Source organism: Aphelocoma coerulescens, chromosome 2 (assembly GCF_041296385.1).
Source record: "Aphelocoma coerulescens isolate FSJ_1873_10779 chromosome 2, UR_Acoe_1.0, whole genome shotgun sequence".
NCBI lineage: Eukaryota > Metazoa > Chordata > Aves > Passeriformes > Corvidae > Aphelocoma > Aphelocoma coerulescens.
In genome coordinates this window covers 87176073-87201136 of record NC_091015.1, presented here as the reverse complement: position 1 = coordinate 87201136, position 25064 = coordinate 87176073, and the positions used below count along the sequence as shown (strand labels likewise).

Here is a 25064-nt window from a genome sequence, read left to right as displayed (position 1 = left end):
TATAGTTAGGGGTTAAACAATATTCAGCCAGTGTAAAGCACGGATGGCAGTCAAAATAAGAAGAGACAGGCTGAAAGTGATGAGCCATCATGAGGGAAAGAAATCAGTGACAGACTCCCACAAAATAGCAGAAAGTCTTCAGTCTAAGTGAGGTTAAACAGCAACTGAAATGTATGGAGAGATGGGAAATGTTGCAAGTGGTAAACCTAAGACTTAATTTGAAACAGAAAAAAAAAATTGTACAACATATATCATGTAACAAGAGTATGGTTTTAATGTCTTGTGTGCATGGGGAGCTCATGCTACAATCTCCTGATCAGTTCTGTTTTTTCCAGATTTGAACAGTTGGGCCATATAGATAGCACTGACAGTTTCAAATTTTGGCATTTGGATTGTCCAAAATTTGCCTGAAAACAGTAGAATTGAGTGTCTGCATAGCTCTCAGGCAAAACCTTGTTTTAAAACACGTTAAAAAACCATTTTATTATATTTCCTTTTTTCAGTAGATATCATTCAAATCTGTCAAGGAAATCAGTGGTCCACACAGTATTCTAGCTGTATTAAAACCAAAAAACCCAACAAACAACAAAAAAAACCCCACCACTGTGTTTTGCTGGTACATAATAAATGTCTGAGAGTGTTCAGTCCCATTTTCATTTCTAATCTGGAATGCTGCTAAGGATACAAACACAGTAGAATGTTCGAATCATACAAAAAAACCCTAATCAACCCTATAATATTCTTGAAATGTCTTTCAATTAATCAGATTTTAATGGAATGATTTCACAGATCTATTATTTTTTTTAAATAATAAAGAGAAATGTTTATTTCTTCTATAAACATAACTACATGCAGAAGGTAAGTTTGAATAAGGCTTTTATTTTGCAGGAGGGTTTTGGGTTTTTTTCCTGCAGTTAACAGCATTTCTGGTAATATTAAGGCAATGCCTTATTAACTGTGAACTTTCAATAATTGGAGTATTTCTAATTGATATTCTAAGTACCAGTGACAGAATAGATGTATTTGGCCCCCTCAACTTGTCCTCATCTGCTTTTTCCAATGTTGAGCTTACAAGCTGTTCTATATATTTGCCTAGTAAAGTGCTATCAGCGTATTCACACCTGTGCACAGCAAAGCCATTCTACACATCCCCAAATCAAACACATACTGACAAATCACTTTAACTTGCAACTCTGTAAGTACCATGAATGGACTAGGAGAGGACAAAATCAGCTTTGTATTAGAAATAAACATATTTTGAAATATTTCTGTTTTCCACATTCAAGGCACAAGTTAAGAAATGCTGTTATATAGATGCACCTATAGCTAAAATTGTATGTTAGATAGAGGGAAAGAGAGAAAGAGATTTAAAGAACTGAAAGAAAAAAAAGGTCTGAAAAATGTAATGAATTCTGATTATAATCACAACAAGGGTGGAAAAAGAACTACCCTGTCAGTTTGTTCTGCTTCACAAAGAAGCAGGACTGAAAACTCCAGAAATTTCTCCTTTTTATCCACACATAATAAACATGAGAGTATTGTTTCTTACAGAGGCTTTCACCTACAGTGATGGAAAAGCCATATTTTGGGATGAGATTTTAAGTCCCAGGACACATAGATAGTTATGGATAGTAGGACTGGGTTGAGAGGAAGTGCATATTAACTTACGTTTGACTTCATACTAGTATCGTGCAATTGCAGAATAACTCTGGGTCACCTGTGCTGGTCTCAAAAGCTGGCAATATTTCCCCTTCAAATGGGTTGAGCATCTTTGCATTCTGTGAAATTTTGGCATAAGATAATTTTCTGTGCATTGACTCAGTTTCTGTACTGAAACATAGCATGCAGTTATGTTTCAGTAAATGCACTTCTGCACTGTATTTTAAATAACAAAAGGAAATAACTGGTACTACAGAGCAGGTTCACTAAAGTCAGCTCTAGATCAACGAGGAGCATTCATTAATTAGAGTTTGAGAATGCAGAGAAAAGAATGAGATCTATTGTGAGTATTTCAAAATTTGATGGGAAGTGGGAAAAATATATGTATATTTTGTATCTGGAGAAGATGAGAAGATGACCAGTGTCAGGGGTTTGCTGCTCTCAAGCATCTCACCCATTTATGAAGGTGCTTTTCCCTGTTCCAGGAAAAAAACGAACCAAACAGCTGTATCCACAAACAAAGACTGAACGTTTCCCTTACTTTTCCTGTTGTTCTTTGTGATTGTATCTGCACACAGCTCACCACCTTCTGCCTGTACCAAAGGACTTAATATTGCCAGCTCTTCCTCCTCAAAATGCACATCCACTACTCCCACAAACTCATGAGTAATGATCACAGGCAGACAGTCCCTGTGCTCATACTTGCAGAGCAAATTCCCTGCCTTTGGAGAAAGAAGGGGTGGGGTGGGGTGTGATGAGCAGTCTGTACAGTTTTGGTAGTAAAGCAAGTAGTAGCTTTAATGCAGTTTGCACTGAAGGATGTTGAAAGTCTGCCTTACTCTCGTGTGGTACAGGTGTTCTCAGATGGCTCTTACAGCAATGTCCCACAGCTACATGGGCTGTCCCACGGGCAAGACAACCGAGCTTAACCACCAATAAAAGCACTACTTGCTGACTGCACTTAAAGGCTTCTAAAATGTGGTTCCTGAGGTTAAAAAGAAGAACACAGTCCTAAAACCTGCCTGCAGATATTGGTGCTGTTCATTGTCCGCCCAGTTTCTGCTATTTTATCATCACTAAGGTTACTGTTTCTCATTGTGCAGTGCTATGACATAATGGGGTGTCATGGCCACAGCTTTGTCATCTGACCAGTTAGTTTTAGTAGTGGTGCACAAGGTACAAAAAACAAGATGTGGTTGTCCCCCAAGCTTCCACTGGACCATATGGAGAAGTTCACCCAGTATAGTGGAGCAGTGTAGGATCATACCAGGTGAAGCCAAGAAACAGTTGTTTTCCAAGGTTTTAATTAAACACTGCACAATTTAGTAAAGTGATGTCTTCACGCAGAACAAGTTCAGTGCTTGAACCCTACTCAGTTTCTGGATTAGCACATGGTGAGCCAATTAAAAGGCTTCTGCACAAAATGGGTTTATTGTATAAACTCATCCTTGGTTTAATAAATTTAGTGCCAACTTCTCAGGGATGGTTGGAATGTTCTATCTTCCTTTACTGGTTTGCCTGGTCATTAAAGATTTCCAAATCGGTCGCTTGCCTGGGACTGGCACATGTTAGGCCACTGTGCTCTGGTATGAAGGAGATGGCTCCTTCTGTCACTGTGTTTCTTATAGCTTACACCCACTGTAGTTTCCTGAAGATTTAGGTAGGATAGAAGATACTATATAAATATCAAATGCACAAAACACTGTGTTAAACAGCACCAGACAAAGGAGGGAATTATAATTCTATTCCTAACATAGGAATATTTTGACTCTTACAGAGAACTGTATGCAGCACTATCCTTAAGCCGGGTTTTGCCTCTTTTTTTAGGGATACTGTTTTCCTTTATTTTTTATTTTGAGAGAAAAAAAAAAAAGTTATTACAGTACTAACCACACAGTGGTGCTACATGGCATTTGGATGATTTATTTAGCAGAATATAAGAAAAGGTATTTCATTTTTAATATCTGTAATTAGCACAAGAGTAGTAGTAATCAGACTTATATTGGATTGTAGCACAAAAATAAATGAGCAAACAAAACAGATGATTTAAGGTCTGCAACTTGTCCAGCTGTAGCTGTTCTTACCATTTAGCATCCCAGAAGCAGAGAATGGCCTTTTGCATCTGTCAACACACTTAGTGTGCTAGAAGGAACAGTTTAGACTGTGCAATTTTTTTCTCATCAAATGTATTTTCCACCAAAAATAAAGGTAGGCCAGGAGGGCTTCATTTTTATCAATTTTGTTATAGAAATCCCTCAATGTTGTTCTTCATAACAGCAGACCAAAAGAGCATCTATGTAGTGATGGACAGTTTCTGGCTGCAAGAAGTTTTTCAGGGAAAATAAAAGCAAATTTTATAAATGGTTTTGAAATGGCTCGGCACTGAATTGCTGCAGCACTTACAGCACCAGAATATGTTATAATAGAGAAGAAAGCATAAACCTGTTTTTAAAGCATATAGCACTTTTTATTAGTTGCTTTTTCTGTTTATTATTTATAATTCTTAATTTAACATGTAGGTCCTATTCATTCAGCCACTTTCATTTAAAAAAATACTTCAATACGTACATAAATATTTGCATAATCCTACAAGGTCAAATCAGTGTTTTGAACATCTCACAGCATAAAATTGCTTCTCTGCAGGCAAATGAATAGTGCTCTTGTAGGCTTCTACTGTACAAGTAGCATGCATTTTAATAGGTGTCTATAGAATTGTGAGTGTCCAGCACTTCTGTAAATCTGAAAACTACAACCCATGAAAACACATTTATATTACTACAAGTGTAGAAGATATAAAAAGACAACTGAGTGAACAACGTCTTTAAGAATCTGGATTGCTCTTGTTTAACCCAGGATCTAGCAAACAGCCTAAGTGGATGGATTTTGGATGATTCCAAAATGTCTTAAAACACTTGGATGATTTAAAATTTTGTGAAAGTGATCTTTTCCCTGAGAAAAGTTTTGTGAAAGACAAAGTGTAGGGTCAGTATAAAGGCATTCTTTGTTGGAGGCCCTGTGTGTTTGGTTTATCTTCTTTCCACACTCCTGCATAGAACAAAACTGGTATTTCTTGATCTTCACATTCTCTCACTGTCCCCTCTCACTATTATGAAGATTAAAAGGTGTTAGGTTTACAGTTTTTCCCCCATGTTCAGTGACAGAGGCCTATCATTTACATTAGGCAACACTGATCAAAGTTCTACTGTTGTAAAAGTTCCCTAGTTCAGATTATGCCCTATCTTGTTGCTGGAAAAACTTAAATACAATGACCAACTCTAAAGTATCTGAATATAGAAGTGGTCTTTTTTTTTTTTTTTTTTTTTTTCACCTCTTTAATTTTCTTTCTGCATGCCCTAATGACGACCTCAAACTTTTCCTGAATTGCCTACCCATTTTTCCAAAGATGGTATACCCTGTTTTTTCCCCTTAGTTCCTTCAAAAACTCCCTGCCCACACAGGTCAGTTGTTTTTCCTGCTATCTCATCTTTAGGCACAGAGGGGCAACCTGCTTCTGATTCTTCAAGATTTCTGTCTTGAAGTATGTCTATCCTTCCTGGACCCCTTTGTTTTCAAGGGCTCTTTCCCAAGGTACTCTCTGATCAGCATCCTGAATAGGCTGATGTTTGCCTTCCAGAAATTCAGTGTAGAAGTTTTGTTGATGGCCCTCCTTGTTTCATCAAACATTGAAAACTCTATTATTTCATGGTCACTGTACCTCACACAGCTTCTGACCACCACATCTCCCACCAACACTTCTCTGTTTGTAAACAGAAGGGCTAGTGGAGCCCCACCCCTGGTTGGTGATTTGAAACATCCTCCAGCTGCTTATAGAATAATATATTCACCTCTTCATCCTGCTTGGGAGGTCTATAACAGACTGCCACCAAGATGTCTGCCTTGATGGCCTTCCCTCTGGTTCTTATCCATAGGCACTCAACCTTATTTTCATTATCCTTGAGCTCCCTCAAACCACTCCCCAATGTACAGAGCCACCCCACCACCTCTCCTTCCTCACCTGTCCCTTCTGAAGAGCCTGTAGCCATCCACTGCAGCACTCCAGTCATGTGAGTCATCCCACCACATTTCTGTGATGGCAACTACATCATAGCTCTGCTGCTGTACCATGGCTTCCAGCTCCTCTTGTTTGTGGTCCATGCTGGGTGCATTAGTGTACATGCACTTAAGCTGGGCTGATTTCACCCCTGACTCTGATTTACAACCCTTAGGCTCATCTCTGGAGAGCCTGGTTTCATCCCCTTCCCCCTTTGAACCTAGTTTAAAGCCCTCTCAATCCGCCCTGCCAACTCATGGGCTAGAATCCTTTTGCCCTTGTTAGATAGATGGAGCCCATTTGACTCTAGAAGGCCTGGTGCCATAAAAGTTTCCCCATGACCAAAAAAACCAAAATTGTGCTCCACCTGCTCTTAAGCCACTTATTGATAACATGGCTTTTCCTGTTTCTTTTATCATTTGTCTCTGCTACAGAAGGAATTGAAATGAACGCTGCCTGCATTTCTGTCCCATGAACCAATTGACTGAGAGCCTTGAAGTCCTCTTTAATTCCCCTGGCACCCTTCTCATCAACATCATCACTGCCAACCTGGACAACCAGCGGTGGGAAATATACACACTTAACCACAAGTATGGAAAATTCTATTGTTGTGTACAAAAACAAGCAGAACAGATGAGGCTTAGGACTAATGCAAGGAGAACTGAATTATATCAAAAACCTGCTCTCGATGATCAAATATTATATTTTTTTAATGGTTCCCACTCATTGCAGTTTCCAACTGGCAGTGCATATGGAGGCATATGCAGCTACTCAGCCTGACAGCTCCAGATGGACCCATTTTTGAGTCATCTGCATAGAGGGGAAAAAGGTGATCAGAAGGGTTTTTAAAAATGAAACAAAGTCTATAAATTCCCATTAGAAGGAAACAGTACACTCAAATTCTAGTCAGAAAAGAAGCAGGCTGTGAAGAGGTCAAAGATTTTGTGTCTCATTGACAAATTACTTCCTGTGAGTATGGTGGTGTAGATGCTGAAAAGGTTAGCAGAGAAATTTTCCTGCTTTTTACAGCTGCTTGTGAGAGTCTCCTTTCTCATGCAAGCTAGCTGTAAACAGTGCAGAGTCTTTTGTAAACCAAGACTTTATCTCACAGGTGCAGACTTGTTATGAGTAGTCTTGTTTTCCACACTGAAGGAAATATTTTGAAATAAGCATTGTAGCATTCAGCAAATCAATTGGGGAGGTGGATGGTCAAGGACCCAATAATGTAATTTCTCTATTGCAAACGAAGTTGCATAAATGAGGTGATAATTAATTAAATAATTCCATTTATCCTGGACTTGAATTCCATGTTGTTCTTTGTGCCGTCCCTGTGGACAACAGGAACATGGTGGCTCCCGTTTTATTTCATTAAAACTGGCAGAAGAGTCAGTGACTTGATGTCATCTTGTCCTTTAATGCATCCATGAATAATTTACTATTTGCCAGGTCAGGAGGTTGAAGCCAGGACTTCCATTATGGGAATGAATATAGTGAAAATATAGATCTATGGTCAGAGCTGAGGGAAGTTAAGTACCTACATTCTAAATTTTGTTAGAATTAAAGCTTCACTTTTCCTAAAGCTTTTCTTAATATACATGTCCAGAACTCTTTCCTTCCCAGACTCTTGTGAAATGTTCAGCTAATAGTTTGGTTTTTTACAAAATTTACACCTTCAAGCCTGAGCTGTCTATAAAACATAACTGTGCCTTCCAAAACATGCTGGTGGTTCAGACTTCTTTCTACTGAACAGGTTGATCATTGGTGTATATGTAAAGGCCTAGGCTCAAAAAATAACAACTGGTTAAAATGTGACACTCCCTGTTTTGGATTCTTCCTACTGAGTGCTTTAGTCACTAAATTCTAAATGAAATGTGTCCTTTCCATCTTTGAAATTCATAAATTCAGTAATCTTCAATTTATTCTAGAGCACTAAAGCAACATGAACAGCTGAGATGAAGTGTGTTTCCTAAGTATCTGATAATCAGCTGTTTGGGACACTGTCACAGGACTGGAAGTAGGACATGAGTGTCTGCAACCATTTGATACTCTTCTACCCTAAATAAAACTGTCCATCATAGTACTGTACAACAGATTCAATATTCAAATAGCAAACACAAAGTCAAAATTTTCAAAATAAACTGTTTATAAGTCAAAATGAAATAAATTATATACAACATGAAATACAGCTTTTTCACTCCATGCTCTCAACTGAAATGGGTTCTTATATGGCTTTAAGTAGAAAACTTCCCATAAAAGATAAATTTCACTTTCTAGATGGGATAAGAATTACTTCTTCACCATGACACTATCTATGAAACACCATACCTGATTGTATGTGAAACGAAAGACTAAACTCCAATGCATTTAAAAAGAAGATCACAACTGTGGATTAAAATAGAGATATAAACTACTTATGTAGCACTACTATTGTGTGCTACTCATGATGTGAAACTGCACAATGTTTCACTCTCTTACCTAGTTTCTCACTTGAGTCATAGGCACATCCACCCATTGGTGCCACATACCTTTTTCAGTTTAATGACTCCTTCCTGGGTGTACTCATCTGTTGTGATGTCAAACAAGTTTCCTCCATCTCCTGGAACTATGTTGTACTCAATTTCTGCATTTTTCCCAAAATCAGGGTCCACAGCTCTGATCCGTCCAATAGCAGAACCAATGTGAGAGGTCTCAGGTACTTTTAAATGGAAGATACCTGTGAAAAAGCGATAGACAGTCATTCTTGAGATTTCTTGGTAATTAACACAGGATTTCTGATTAAAATCATGGAGCCTGTGCAAAATAAAAATATTTAAATAATCTTATTAAAATTAGGAGATGAAAACAACAACCTATTGATTTCCCCTGGTTTCTAGATTTTTTTCCTTTGCAGTGGTAAAGCCATTATCATCTCTATATCTTGAGATATCTATCTATATTTCTATCTTTAATTTTTCACGTAATTGACTCTTTTGAATTAAATTGTCTTTATAGATAGTACGTTTATAAGCACTTTCCTCCTGTTATTTTCTTTGGGTTTTTTTTTTTTTTTGTTTTGTTTTTTTTTGGTTTTTTTTGTTTGTTTTTTTGGTGTTTTTTTTTTTTTTTTGAAAATATATTTATGAATTTCATAGTAGTTTAAAGGAAAATTCAGTGGGAAAAGTTTTCACACATTTCTTTATAATTCAGTATTATAAACGTGTACAGCTCTTTATGGAAGGAAGATCTCGAGTATTGTTCATACCTGAGCCACCAGAGGGTGCTCTTACTAAAATTTCTGAGCTAAACAGTTTTTAGCTTAGAACACTATTACTTTCAGATTATTTACTACAAGTCATAATAAAAAAATAAAAGCAAACCACCAAAAAAATTACACACTCTTAAAATAAGTATTTCTACTGACATGTGAAGAGAAAATGGTTTCATTCAGGGGAACAGCATGTTGAAAAATGCTAGACATAATACTTAATAGAGCTAAAAGTCCAAAGTACTTAGAGACAGCCTTGATTTTAGCAACAGCAGTAGCAGCAGGCCTGGGTTTGTAACATGGTGCACTGACTTATTTCACTGCTCCTGAGGTGCCCATATTCCCTGCTTAGCTGCACCTCTCGCTGTAGTTGTTACATTGCACTGCTGCAAGTGAACATCACCACGACCAGCATTTGCAGTGGGCAGGCAGTGCTCGCCTTTCTTCAAGCAGCAGTCTTTGCTGTCAAAACTGCCAGCAACTTTTGGAGCTGGTTTTGAGCCCAGGATGTTTGATTCACTTCATCCTGTGCCTCAACAAAATTAGCCCAATAATTTTTTTTTTTTCCTGGGTCCATTTTTTTTCTAGGGTCAATGTTCCACAGCTCTCACAGAGCAGCCCCTTCAGAATACATCAGCAATGGCCTGCTTGGTTCTGCTACATGTGGCCTGTAGGAGGAAATTTGCACCTCTTTTTCAATAGTGTAGCAGGACAGGCATCTGTAACTATTGGGAGGCACATTAGGGGGATGTCTCAGAGATTTCCACCCAGCAGTGGTTCAGTCACACACCACAAAATGAGGCTCTGAGAAGCTGTATATTATCTAACAGCAGGATAGATGACTTTCGCATTCAGCTGCTGAATTTAACAGCAGACTCTGTTCCCTGTCGTTATCTCCTTACAATGCATGCTGTGTCAGCTTTTTCAGCTTTACAGTATTTTCAGGTGAGGAACAAAATGACATTAGCACTGCTGGATTAGGAACAAGCTTACTCTTTTGTGAGATAGTCATTTGGGCTATAGTACCTATATTATTTTCTGTTTGATTGGGCCTGAAAAAATCTCTTCTGTTTGCTTCCCCCCTCTGCCCATCAGTATGCAAAGTACACCAGAAGGCAAAATTTGCCTTTTTTGTTAGAGAAAATCCACATAAGTAAAGTCATCTTGTGTCAGCATTTACTTCTGGACATCACTGTGTAGAGCTTTGTATTACCCATTGTCTGAGCTACTAAAGATTGAGCAACCATTTCACTACTTTTTTTTCCAAGGGAACATACTAAAGGAAGCTGTACTTAGTGTTGTTCTAACAGCAGGAAGGGATTATTATGACACAAAATAGTGTCATGGCAAGATAGTCTCAGCTATTTGTTAGCTGTACTTCAGTGACTCTAAGTAAAGAATAGAATTTTAACATGTTATTCATGATACAATCACAAATCTTCCTATTATTTAATGTCACTTACAAACATGTATTACTGGGTCTCTGCTATACAAGTTATGCGGAAAAGAGATGGAAAAGGCCTTTGCCTACACTTGAATCTTGTATTAAGTTTTCACAACATAGTTCTAGCCCAGATGTCCAGGTCTTTTGCAGGCACTTATATCGGATAGCAGAAATTATTGCTGCAGCAATTGCTTTTTATATCCACAGTTTTAGTGAATGTGAAATGTAAAGCATATGATGATAGATTTTTCCATCTTTTCCAAATTGGTCTATTTTTAGTGATCGGAAGATCACTCAGATTCATTGAAACAAACATTTCCCTATAAAATATTGTACCTGGCTGTAAATCATATGGAACTTAGATGAAGTCAAAGAAGGACTACATTACTCAATATCTGATTGTTTAGGCTTTGATCAGTTATTTTCAATGACTGGGCATTTCATCATTTCCAGAAATTCAACAGCAATAAAGATAGGATCATCCAGATTAATTTGAAACTCTGAAGCAATCTTCAACCCTGCAAGAGTCAGATTTCTGAAGATGTAGTGTGTAATTACAGTGTCATTGTCCTCCTGTAATATGATCTTCACAGCATATGGAAGCTGTTAATGGTTCTACTGTGACAACATACTTTCAGAATAAAATAAATGAAAACAAATAATGTATATTGGTGCCAGCTCACAGAAAAACTCAAGAGAATATAATATATAGCATGAAATCTTCATTCCCTCCCTCCCCTCCCTCAAACAGTAGAATCATAGAATATGCTGAGCTGAAAGGCACCCATCATGATCACTGACTGCAACTCCTGACCTTGCACAGGACACCCTGAGAACCACACCATGTGTCTGAGAGTGTTGTCCAAATGCTTCTTGAACTCAGACAGGTTTGGTCTTTGTACACAAGACATTTGAAATGATCAATATATGCTGTATATTAAATGAGATAGAAAGACAGTTTTGTAGACTTTTATTTTTCTGTTTCTAGCAGACATTACTTCTTGCTGTGGACTTTCTGTGACAGTTCAGCATTATTCATTTTTTATTGTCCATTTTTCCTGCATACACTACTACGTCCATTTACTATACAGGTATATTGAGACAGGCCTGAGTAATAACCTTTTTCTCCCAAAGGTCCTGAAAACCTTGTTCTCTTCAGCTTCCAGGAATGATGGAACAAGCAGCTCAAACAAACTTATGCAGCAGCTGGTCATGCTGCTCCAACAGTTCTGTCAAATTTTGTTGATGCAACTCCTCTGTCAACAAAAAATCTTTCTTCTACTTGCATAAATCTCTTTTAAATGTGTTTTCTAAGTTTTCTCCCATCTTGGAAAGTACCAAAGAAGAAAGCCCTCACTTTCCTCAAACTGCAGTATGAAACTGGACTACACAACTAGCTCCCCCCTTTGCTATTGTGATATTTGCAATAACTATTGCTTGGTCAGGACTTTTTGTTTCAGCTTGAGCGGCATCAATGAGGATGATAAAAATAAATGAGTGATGATGCAGTTGAAGATTTTAAGCTGAAAGAACTGACAGGGCTAATTACTTATCCCCAAAAGCATTCAGGAAAACGAGGCAGAGGTGAGCTAAAAATTCATACACTCTGCCTCTGAGTTTCTAAAACAAAGATGGTTCCAAAGCTCACAGTGGGAAGAAATCAGAGCGGAGTAAGTGACAGGTAATCAGTCATATTGACTGAAATACAGCACACATTTACAGTTCCTCTGACGTGATTAGATTAGTTTCAGTTTTTAAGGCTCAAAAGCTGTTCTGGGGTTTGATTTTTACTTACAAAAAGGTTAGGTGTTTTTTTGTTTGTTTTTTACTACAAAGAGAGCTTTTTTTGGTGGTTGATTCTCCACACTAGCAGTTTACACCACCATGTACCAAAAACCTTTTCAGGTCTGATAGGAATAGCAAATGAAAACCATCATTATTTCTCATCAGCAAAAATGACCATGAAGAAATAACCCAGGTTACCATCAAAGGACTTAAATGCATAATGTCCTTCAATCAAACAGCTGTAAATGCAATTCAAACTTTTTTTTTCTAATCTGCCACCATACTTGTACTGTGCAAGGTTATCCTCTCCTGAATTTTCTTTGCACTTTTTTCAGCTTTCTGGCAGTTGCCAAGGTATTGCATTGCAGTGGATCATGATAGCATGATTCTTAAAGACAAAAATATTGAAATAAAAGAATTTATCTCTCTTTCATCTAAATCCTTAATATTTTCTCAGGAAAAAAAAAAAAAACAAAAACAAAAACAAAAAACCCAACAAACAACAAAACCCAAACCCAACAGATAGTGTATTGTAATAGTATTGTTATTGTAAATTACCAAGGCATTTTAATTTTTATCCTGACCCAGGCTGTAAATGCACTGATTTCTGTCTATTTAGAAAGAACCATAAGACAACAGTTCAATTTTCTCCCTGGTGTTTTAACTACAGTGCAATATGCAAAGGAAAGGATAATGTAAATGTATAAGCATATACTCAATATATTAAACCTGCTACATCAGCTAGAGATAATCAGCCTAATAAATGGCAGCATCTGATGCATATACTCCTAAAACTAGGGAGATGTGATTAAGTACAGCAGTGAGATGAACTCATACCTCTCCTAGACATGGCTCTGTGCTCTGCAGAGGGCTGGGACCTTGTGTGGGGGAAAAAAGCCAGGCTTTGTCACCATGTGTCTGATGCAGGTCACACATGATCTGGGATGGGCTTGTAAAACTTCAGTTATGGAAAGGCTGCTTCCAGTCTCTAACCCCCTGCTCTGACTAAAGGTTTATGGCCTCATTAGACATTACATAACCATGCTTAAAAGCTTCTGGTTTTTCTGGTTCTCTTCTGTGGATTCCAAAGTCCACACCACACCTAGAAAGATACATCTCACAGATGTATCATTTTGCAGAGATTGTGGATGTCCAAGGGTCACCAGTACTTCAAGGGAAAATGAGCAGAAACAAAACCTATTTTGAGTTTGATACTACCCTAGTTTAGGATAATCCACATGATGGAGCTTCCCCAGAGCTGGGATTTCCTGAGCCAGAACTCTATCATCCCCTGAGGTGAGCTAGTAGATTGTGTTTTTGAGGCCATCCTCCTTCCACCTCCCTAAAGGAAAAATTATGTTCATCATGGTGGTGCAATTTTTGAATACTGAAATATTCATATAAACATTTGCTGGGTTTTTTTCTACTGATAAGGTGGTGTTGTCATATAGCTTTCTAAAAACAAACCTCCCTATTTCATGTCAGAGAATAATTCCATGGACATTAATATACCCCTTGTTGGTGCAAGCATTCAGGAAATGTGGAATACCAGTTCATTTTCTAAGCTCAAGATAGTCAAGTCCACAGCTTTTGCCTCCAAAGAGTGCTGGTTGTGCATAGAGAATACTTGTTGCAACAGAGAGTACTCTGTTTAACAACATAATATAGAAATAATTATAGAAGCAGTTGTTTGGAGCCACACACACTCAGATGTGAGTCCCAAAACTGAGGCAAGGATAATACTTAATCTTCTTTGAAGATCTTAAATCATCTTTGTATGGTAGTATAGTTTTACCAAGAGGGGAAGAAATGCTCAGTTCTAGAAATTCCTCAAGTTTATAGAGAAGAGTTTCTTGTAGACAATATGGAGTTTCCATATTTTAACAGGCTGAGGGGAACTAATCAAGTTCCTGAGTAACGCTTTAATCCTGATGTTATTGTTGTATATGAAAGATGCCACCTTCACCACTTCCCCTTTTTGTGAAAAACCTGACTTTGCCAATGGATTCATGTGTTAGACAGTGCAGCTTTCTGTAAGTCTGAAGGCTTATGTGGAAAACCAGCCCACATGATCAGTTTCATTGTGTATCATGACCAATGAAGAATTGTTCTGCTAATATCCATTCTACTAATTAGAAATTACTGCCAAACAAAATAATATGAGAGAAATAATTTTGGGGGGTATAGTCTAAAAGCTTGAATTAATTGTTTTTTATATAAATTATATAGCGGTTCTAAAGAATTATCAAGGTGTAGCATGCCTTATGGATAGAAAAATGTTTTCAGGAGAAGATGTCTTTCCTTTTTCAGAATCCCAGGCAGCATGTAATTGGCACTTATCAGGTAGGTTGGTTGGTAATATTCCAGTGATCACACCGTCACCAAGAAGTAAATCAATACACTTATTTCCTCTATAAAATTTAAATTGAAAGATACATGTGAAACATTAACATGATAAAAAGTATATTGTCAGGGATGGGACATAGAGTTTGTAATGCTCTGCTTAACATCCCTGCTTCTTAAATATCTTGCCAGAGCCTTATCATATTTTCTTTATCACTCTGGCATGAGATATAATAACACAATTTTTATTACAATTCATTCACTCTTAAGAATATGGTCATACCATATACTTTAGGATCTAAGCCAGGTGCTCTAAATCATCTCTATTGGAAGAATAATTTTTCTCTCCATCGACTAAGGAAATTAGGTTCCTATCTTAAGTCTTCCAAGTCACACCTCAGTTGCATCCCTCAAATCACCTAAACAAAGCATGCTCAACACCTGTATTCCTCAAAAAACTCCTTGTGAAGACTTGATTTTTACATACTCATTGGGTACATTTCATGCAAATGTTTTTCCCTAAAGTGCATATTACTTTTCTTGACCATGTAGGCACAGACTGAGGCTGAAAATTATTACTTTTAAAGATAAAATTGTGAAATCATCAAGTACAAGTTCATAATAGTTTACTATACTTTGTTTTAAGCTTTGGTTTACTCAATGCAGTTTCCTTAAGTACTTGTGATTTAGTGTGTGATATAGATAAGTAAATGCAATAGGAGGGCAAATGTATATTTTGCATCCATATTGTCTTATACTTTATAGCAACTATGCTCAACTTATCACAAGTGATGTTTATGTTTTCCAATTTAAGTGTTTAAAGTGAGCTCTCTGTGTAAATACGGCTCATTTTCCAGTGAAATGCAAAAGTAGTGAGTGCTTAATTACAGGTTCTTCTCTTGTGAGCAGTGGCGATCACATTTACAAATTCAACAAATTTCCCATAGAAGCCACTGAGAATAAAATAATTGTCATGAACTCAAGTCAAAACTTAAAAGATATACTCTAGAATATTTCTGTTTTCTTCTTTTTATTTTTACAGCTTTTTATGCAAATATTCAACAAAAGTGGTATTTTGGACTCACAGAAGACAAACTGCTTGGTATCTTCCGCTTAGCTCCTACTGCTGTCATTAGGAACATTTGGATTTTTGCAAGCACTTGGGCATCCCATTTAATGCTTTTACAAGGAGTGGAGCACTCCTGAAAATCTGAATACAACTCTGGTTCTTAGATATTTTTGAAAATCATGAGCCTAAACTATTGTGATTATAATTAGATAATTACATATGGTCGGCTTCACTTTATGTTGCCCTGTAGTCTCTAAATTTTCAGAAAGTAAGCTCACCATGGTTAGGAGCAGAAAGGATACTTTGATTTCTTGCTTGGATGGAAGACCTCAGGGAAAAAGGCAGATGCTGCCAGAACTGATAGTGACACAGCAAGTGACACTGTTGTCAGTGAGTCACTTTGGAACCAATTCTCAAAGCATTGCAAGGCAACCCCATGCTGTTAAATCTGTAGCCTTATCTACTTTTCATTATCAGAGTAGGCGGAGATGCATGGGGCTTTTAAGACATACCAAGGTTACTGTGGGTAATTTCATGCATCCAATCTAAGTGCTCTCTGTGTGTTGAATGAATGATTTCTTTGTCACTCCTACAGAAAACACATTGTAGTGGAATGAATGACATGATTCCTGCCAAAGGTTGTTGAATTTTTATGAACTGTATTTATTTGCACCTTCTCTACATAAGGTAGCAGATGTGAAATACAATTACTAATGATAATAATCTACTATGATAATTATAGTGTTTAAAAACAATTTACCTCATATTTCTATTAATGATCAATTACCACTTAGAGACGATGATAGGAGGGAAATGAATTAACAACAGAATGTTGTGACAAACAGAACATTTAACTTCTAACCACTATTATACTCATTTGTATTTCTTGAATTATTGTTTACAGTGCAATCAGAGCATTGCATTTTAGCCAGTGAGAAATTACCTATATTTTTCATTGGCTATTGAGTAGTATAAAGAAATAGCTATATTTGGGTTTATGCTCCGCTTTGCAGCTAAGGGTTCACTCTCTCTCAGTTGAGACCTTTAAACAGGTTTTTTTGTTTCATTCAATCAGTACTCCAAACAGTCCTCAGATAACCTTTGCTACTTATGCATTCTTGAGAGACTTAAAAAAACAATATAAATGCAGCAGACAAAGAATTTACTAAACATTTAGTGTTTTAAAGATCTGTGGTAATTGAATATCTCCCCCTCCAGTTTATTTTTCCATTTTCTTCCAATGCTTTGGTTGGGAATTTAGTTATTCAGTCTGAATAAAACAATTCTCCCTTCAAGATGTTTTATTATTAAGAACACCAAACAGTGACAGCTACAAAAAAAAGAATAAGTTTCCAGGGAGTCTTTGCTAAGGCTATGTGAACCTTTGGGTGCAAATCAGTTCTTACTAAAATAGTTCTGATATGGAAAGGAGTAAGAAAAAGAGTAAGAGGAAGTTGGCACATATGTAAATAGAAATTTTTATAGAGGTTAAATTTTGTTTTATCTCCTTTATGTTACACACACATATAATGACAGACGGTTACTTAACTCTGGGGTACTCTGACCCAAAAAGGGCTGCATGACCTGGATTGCAAAGCATAGGCTCAAATAAGCTACAAATGTACAAAGAAATTTCATGTACCAGCCGTACTCTGTGGCACAGAAGCCAGCCAATATAGAATGGCCTAATTCCATGTTATTGAATTCTTTTAGCCACACCAAAATAGGTCAATTTCATGGAAAGCGACTGCACAAAATAGTTCTTGATCTGTACTAATTTCTCCAAATGCCCTGAATTTCTCTGAGAAAGCTTTACTTGGTGCTGGTCAAAACTGTGCCCTGTACTGTTCTAAGATTAACACTAGAGAATTAAAACATAAAGCTTCAGGAACTTTTTCAGATATTCACATCCTTCTTTTGCTTTTAAAAGTGAAATGTAATAAGCAATTGTATACATTCTTTTAGTCTATGTAAAAATGTCCATAATTACACTGATTAAATGGTGGTGGGAAAAGAAAAATACAGAGGCTTTTTAATGACTGTCAAATGTGTAACTCAAGTGAAATGGAAACAGCAGGCAAGGGTAACTAAGCTGTGTGACAGGATAGTGGCCAAAACAAGTAAGATGAAGATGTGAAGAGTTTATCTGGGATGATGAAGACTCATGATTTCAGTAGCAAAATATGGATAAACTCAGAGCTGGAAGTGACTCAGCAAAGTATAAATTCTTTTAGCAGCGCTACCATTGGGAAAAAAGCAAACAAACAATTGTGGAGTTGAAGGAGGAGATGGCCACACTCTAGTTATAAGATAAAAATGAGATCAAGGATAAATTTGTGCCTCCCATAGGAGAGAAAAGAGTGCACGTTGAAAATAAGGATATACAGGATCAAGAAGAAAGAGAGGCCAAAGGAGCGTGAGACAGGCAAGACAATGCAAATAGTACAGAGGTGTGAGACTTGCAAGGAACCCAGAATAAAGAGGAGCTACCATTGGTTCTCCTCTGATTCCTGTAAGAGCCCTGTGCAAATACTGGTTAGCTGGTATTTATTATTGTACTGATCTGGCTGTAATTTTACTGGTGTTGAAGCTGTAGTAAGTCAAAGGCATTACAATCCAAAATTATAATGACCTCTGCAGGGGTGCTGTTTTCATGATTGGCTTGCAATTGCATGAGCCCATTTCTGGAGTCTCTGCATTCCCATCTTCCATTGCTGTTTGAAATGGTTGGTTAAAGTATATGTTCAACTCAAAAATGCAGTCTTAATTTGCCCAAAACTCACAGGTAAATGAAAATCAGACTTGCATAAGATTTTCTGACATTAAACAATATAAGCTTGGTTTACAAAACCGAGCTAGTGCTTTTTTTCTTTTATGTCTTATGGCATAGACATTAGAAAATTAACAAAGATGGAGAAAATCAGGATTTGACCATCCTTCCTTTTCTGATTCAAAGCAAGCCCTGGCTCAGTCTCACAAATAATCTCTGCCTGCAGGTTAGTCTGCCATGAATCTGTCCACCTGTCCTATGCAGGTATCTCCCAGTTGGTATAAAATCAGTAATTAGTTGCTGGAACTGAATTAGGGCATCTTGTCTGCCAGGCAAATTCTTTAATCAATGAAAGATGGACTCATTTTCATTCTGAGAGCCAATGAAGATGCAAGTGCTGTATATAAAGCACAACAACTTTTAACAGAAATACTGAGAGAAGCCATACTTCCATATCTGAATTACAGGGAGTAGAATAACTTCCCAGAAACTTGTGCAGACTTGCTAAAATGCTTAATTAGGCAGATCTGAACCTAAATCCTGAGCAAGTTTTCTAGCAAATTGTCCAAGTAAGGAGGCACTAAATCTTCATCACTTTTTTTTAAATCAAACCACTGCTTTCATTATTTAAGTTTTTTTAGATTAATGAACAGAATAATTTATCAATCACACAATCGTTTCCTGTAGATTTCTAATACACTACTGGGTGGGATTTGTGTTGAGTTCTTCTGAAATCTTTAAAAGTAGATAGCATAATCTGAGGAACTTCTCTCTCATAAGCCACTCATCCAAAGCAATGGATTAAAACATTTTCCTTTCTATCCCATGTGGACAAGAAGACCTCTTGCTTGCAGTCTGCTTCTGAACCAATTTTGCAATACAATCTGAGCTAGTCTTGTTCAAAGCCACTTGAATAGAATCAGACACATTTAGTTTACTGAATTAAAAACTGACCAGCTTTAATGTAGTAAAACCTAGGACAATTAATGCACCTGCAATTTCTGTGATGTACTAAGCTTCCAATAATATATAAATAAATATCTATAATAAGAATTTTTAATCTACAAAGTGTGTATGCACAAGAGTATATAGGCAGGCCATTCCGGATTCAGCACTTGGTTGTTCTTTCTTTTTAAATATTTCTACAGATTGCAGTATTTGACAGAACACCTATTAAAATAAGCTGCAAACCAATAAATAATCACTGAAAATAGATGCAATCTAAAGGGTAATAATATGCAAATCTTATTCTTAGTATGTAATATGTAATACATAATATATAATATATCTATGTAATAGGTCATCCAGCTAATAGGTCATTCAAGTGCCATGCCAAGGTCATATAACTAAGAGAGTAAAGGACCAGTTTATGTTTACAAAGGCCTTTTTTACTTACTCTGAAATTCCTGAAATTGCATAAATGAAATATTTTTTCTTTTTTTTTGTTTCTGAATTGTCTATTTTGTGAACTTTTTTGTCTATTTTGTGAAATTTTCTCTCTAAGATTATTGTTTCCTCTGCTGTTTCCAATGGAGGATTTAATATGTTCTGTGGGATGCACTGTACTGGCCACTCGTGAAATCCAAATACAATTACCCACAAAATCCTACAGTATGGACTGATGTGCAAGGTTATAGGAACGATCCTTCAACCTTGCTTTATTTAAGGGGTCACTACCAGAAAGATGAATACTTGTGTTTATGTTTCCAAATATGTTAGCATTTCTGGAACTTTGCCATGGTCTTTTATGCAAACTATCTTGATGGATTTCACTGACATGCTTTTGGAAAGACCAATGACAGCAAAAAAAAATGGCCCTTGTGATGTCTAGGAATTGCTCTACTGCTGTCTGAATATTTTAAATGTGGTTGCAAAGCAACCCTGAGATAATGGTTTCTGACCATCAGAGATGCATTTTTTAAAAGCTAAGACATGCACAAGTAGACAAAATTCAAGTTTTGGGTTCAAATCTTAATTAATTTCTCTTCTATTAGGAAGATATTTTAATCATTCTCTCACAAAATTGACTTCTGTTAGCTGGAAATGATGTGATAAAACATAGCTTTATCCAAATAGTTCTTTTGAGTTAAAAAAGCAAATTCAGGGAGTGTCACCTTAAAAAATACACACCTTAAAAATAAACCAAACTTACTGGTAACTTCAGAAGACACTTGTAATGGTCTTTTATTTGCTAATATCAGAATAAAAAACTGTCTAAATTTAAAAATTCAATTGCATTTATTCTATGTCAGGGCCTTATTCTCTAAAAGCATATTTATGTCATATTAAAATAAAAAGACATACTATTCCTTTGACTAAAATGATTCACGTGTGCTTTTATTGCTCAGCATAAAAGGGTTTATTTCTCTAAATTGCTTTCACACTCACTCTGTCAGCAGTGAACAAAAGAAAGAGACAGGGAAACTGAAGCATAGTAAACTTACAAAATATGAATCCACCACTTCACTTAATTGGTTTGATTCCATAAAGCATAATTTATACCAACTAATTATACATTTTTTTTTGTCATTTAAATGTTGAAGTAAATATAGCCCATCCATTTTTTCTTGAAGCTTATTTTAATAATTGGAAACAAGCCACTGTTGTCCTGGCAGCATGCTCAGAGTGCTGCACTGCTTGATGAGTTAAGGGTTAGCCCATTAGCTTTCAGGAAGGATGTGCTGAACTATCTTTTTACTTAGCCAGCTATCATGTAAGTAAGTAGCTGAGAGAGAAAGGCCATCAGTTCCCTTCTGGACCAGGGTGTATACCTAGATGTATGCAGCTTTTGCCCACTCTTCTCTCTTCAAAGGCAATGTTGTGTCATACCAAATTTTTGTTCAATTGATTGAACGATGTTGTTATGACAGGAAAAGTACTTACCTTTTCATTATTTGCCTTACTTTTTTTTCTCTGGTTTTGGCAAAAATTAAACTTTGGTATGAAATATTTATTTTAATATTTACAAAAAAGTTCTATCTTTAACAATGAAACATGCACAGCAATGCAGAAAGGAGCTGTACTAATGAAGAGCCAGGGAAGACAGAAAACACTTCTGGAAATAATTTTTAATAATAAAATAATTCAGAGTAACTTTTTCCTACTACTTTTAAAGAAAATATCCATTTTCTGAAGTGTCAGTTTTCTGAAATGTGGGCCAATAGATACCTGCAGGTCAGGCAACTCTGACAGAAGCGTATGTTTAGAGGTTTCCCCTCTGTTACACTCCTCATTACTAGGAGACATGCAAGGTGGGAGTTCCCCACTGAATATGTTCAAAAGCACAGGTTCTAAATAAAAAATTCCTTGTTCAGCAGGATAGTCAGTGTTTTTTCATCACTGATGCTGATAACCCATCCAAACCTGCCTGTCTCCTTAAAAGACCCTCAATGAGATGAAGGTGTTCTGTGTTACATTTTTTTTTGCAAGCTTGTAATGTATAATTTATCAATGTAGCTTCTTCCAAATATTAATAATATATGTTCTCCTACTTCTGCTGTGAAATCTTGGGTGTTTTTTTCAGCTTTACTAAGTTTAGAAAATAAATTTAAGCTTCATCCTGTGAAATTTAATATTGTCTTATTTGATTAGGTAATCTACATCATGGCTTCTTTGGCACAAGCCCTTTGCAAAACTGTGGTCCTGATTATGTGATGCAAAAACATTAACCCTGGAGCAGTTTGTGTTAAAGGACCTTTAGTCCTTTTTTTCCATCTGCACTTCCTGGCTTTGTTGATGTCTTGGGGTGACCTGTGACGAGTAAAAGGATACTGGAGGTCTCAATCCCAGCAACACTTAAGGGTTCCTGATCTCTTGCCAGGCCTGAACTTGGCACCTATGCAGACCTGATTTTAAAGACTTATTTTTCACATAAACTAAAATTCTTCACAATTATCCTTTCAGCTATGGTAGTCAAGCAAATGGCAAACTCCATTTCCTGGCAGGTAATTATTCCTAATCATTGCAATGTTTTCAGGGAGAAAAAAAAGAAAAATACAGTTACTATGTTAGAAATATAATTCAAACTCTACTTTTTCTCACTTAGTTCTTTTGTTTAGCTGTAATTAGCTTTGTGTCTCTGAATTTCAGGCACACTACACATCATCACACATACTGCTTAACCAAACGGGCTCGCTAAGTAAATCTCCATTGATCAAGACTGTTGCCTGTAACACGTGCAAAAATAAAAAAGGTTGACCAATACACTGGAGTCCCCATACTGACATTTTAGCTTGTAAGCCATGTTAAGTGTTTGTTATTTTCAATATCAACAGAAACCTCCAGTCTTATTCTCTTCTGTTTTGTTGAGAGTCACTGCTGGAATTTTTCTTTTGTGACATTTGATATAATAGAAGGAAAAGGTTTTCAACCTTACTAGCATGCAAAGTACAGGACAAGCTTGGTCTCTTGTACGTGATTTTTTTGCTCCTTCATAGCAACAATTGGGCAAAGATGTCATAACTGCAGTTCATGCATTAAATACGACCTCGAGGCTATCTTCTTCAAAGAGGATGATATATGCCATGATTTCTCTGTGTCACGAAAACTATCTGACATTATGTGAAACGTGTGCATTTTTGCACCACAACAGTAGATGAAAGCATACAATAAAATACAAAATACCAAGGCCCCTAACAACAAGAGGAGTAAAATATACAACCGAAAAGCAGAATGGGAATGAGCACTGGGCACATGAAGCTTTTCAATGTACTGATTTTTTTGGTCTCCAGACAGTTACATTATTTCCTCTTGTAGTCCAGATACCCTTCCAACAGCAGGGGTTCCAGCTGAAAGGCAGGAGCAGACTGGAACAATGGACAGATTAACAAGCACTGAGGATGAAGACAGTAGGAATGCTGGTACAAAGAGGCCCTCTGGGATGATTTGCTTATTTTTCAGGTTTGGAGCATCCTACAAAGGCTTTGGCAGCACTTGTGAAACTGAAGGAGATACTACGTAAGGTCTGACAAAATAAAGAAGACTTAGGATTGAAATTTAGGCTAGCAAATGAAACCTGAAGTTAAGGACATTCATAGTAGCATAGTCTGAAGTAGTCTCACCATGTACAATCAGGAGAAAAAGATTGAAAGATAGAGCTTCAAATGCCTGGCTGAGAAAAAGTGGTGAGGAGAAGTAAGTCACAATATTAGAATGTTGGGGCACTTGTTAAAGAATAGGAAAAATGCAAAATTCATTTTGGCCTTAAGAAGAATAGGCTTCTGAAAGTTTAAAAACTTTTCTATGACCATTGTGATACCTCGTGAAAGGTTCAGGAGAATTTTCAGGTGCTGGAAAACACACAATTAAAAAAAAATGCCAAGGTATGCAGTTCAGACAAAGGGTGCAGTGATGAGAACTCTGCATTCTTCACTGGAGAATGCTACAAAATGAGATGATAGCCCAGTAGGAAATGCAGAAGTGGTAGTTCATACAGAATCAAACAAGGGACCAGTAAAGAGAAAGAAAGAAAGCCATAATATAAAGCCAAAGGTTAAAATGGGAACTAGTATAGGTAACTTTAATGCCTAATGCTAAACAAGACTATCAGCATAATACCTGTGTTCAATATCTGTGGGAAAGAAGAAAATTAGTCAAGCAGCATAGTACTAAGGAGCCAAATACACAGGAAAGTTACAGCAGACTTTATCAGTGGAGGAATAATGATAGTTGTTAAAAGAATCTCTGTAAACTAAGATTTAAAGAAGAGAACAGCATTACCATTAGCTAGTCAGGAAAATTTCCCTAGTTATTCTAAATTTTACAGCAACTATAATTAGTTTAAATGCAATATTTGTGCAGGAGCAATAAAAGCCAGAATTACAAGATGATTATATTCAGTTAAATAAATAATAATAACAAGAAAGTGAATATAAATAAAACTGAGTCATATTACTATAGAAATTCTGAACGGGATATCTGAGGCTGTTAAATCACTATGGGTGGTGTGGATGCTGTCTTGGGATATCATTTAGAAGACGCACAGCAAATGTGCATATCCATTAAAAGGCAAATCCATAAGGGCAAACAGCATAGCTAATAAAAGCAAGAAGGCATCTTTCAAAAAAATGAAGTGGTGTCTCAGGGAGAACAATGGAAAGAACCATAAAGTCTGCTTTATCTATAAAACCACAATAAAGAAGACAAAGAATGAGATTGAATAAATCTCTGCAAACAAGCTAATAATAATTGTCTTTTAAGACATCTGGAGGCAAAAAGCCTGAGAGGAACTGCATAAAGCCAGCCCGAAGCTGAGATACAGAAGTGCTCAGACAAGATAAGATCATGAATGTAAAACTTAGTATATTTTTTTCTTTGTTGTTAGTGTCGAAAAAATGGGGATTTTTTCTATCCTAGAACTTTATAGGGGACTCAGGAGAAGGTTAAATTAGCTATAGAAGCAGTTGTGGAACAAACAGACACAACAGCAACAAATCATTTGAATTAGCTGTTACATGCCCAAGAGCCTGAAGAATGAAATAAGAGAACTATTATGATGTGCAATATTTTGCTTCAAACCACTGTGGCACAAGAAGGCTTGGAGGTATAATATAACACAGATTTTCTTCCCCAAAAGTTCTCCAGGGAATCTAGTGGAGCTACGGATGGATATGACTGACATGTACAGGCAAAACAGTAGGAGCAGATTTACTGAACTCAGAGAGAATTTCCCATATTGAACAAAGAGAAATCGACACAGTT

At 36.7% G+C, this 25064-nt stretch overlaps 1 protein-coding gene across 2 annotated transcripts in view; it reads right to left on the bottom strand.

Moving 5' to 3' along the window:
* Positions 1 to 25064, bottom strand: part of LOC138105805 (cadherin-12) — a 158635-nt gene that overhangs the window by 42546 nt on the left and 91025 nt on the right. For both annotated transcript variants that reach the window (XM_069005891.1, XM_069005892.1), the window contains one exon: positions 8236 to 8423. In XM_069005891.1, coding sequence (XP_068861992.1) covers positions 8236 to 8423 — 188 coding nt within the window. The remainder of the gene's footprint in view (positions 1 to 8235; positions 8424 to 25064) is intronic.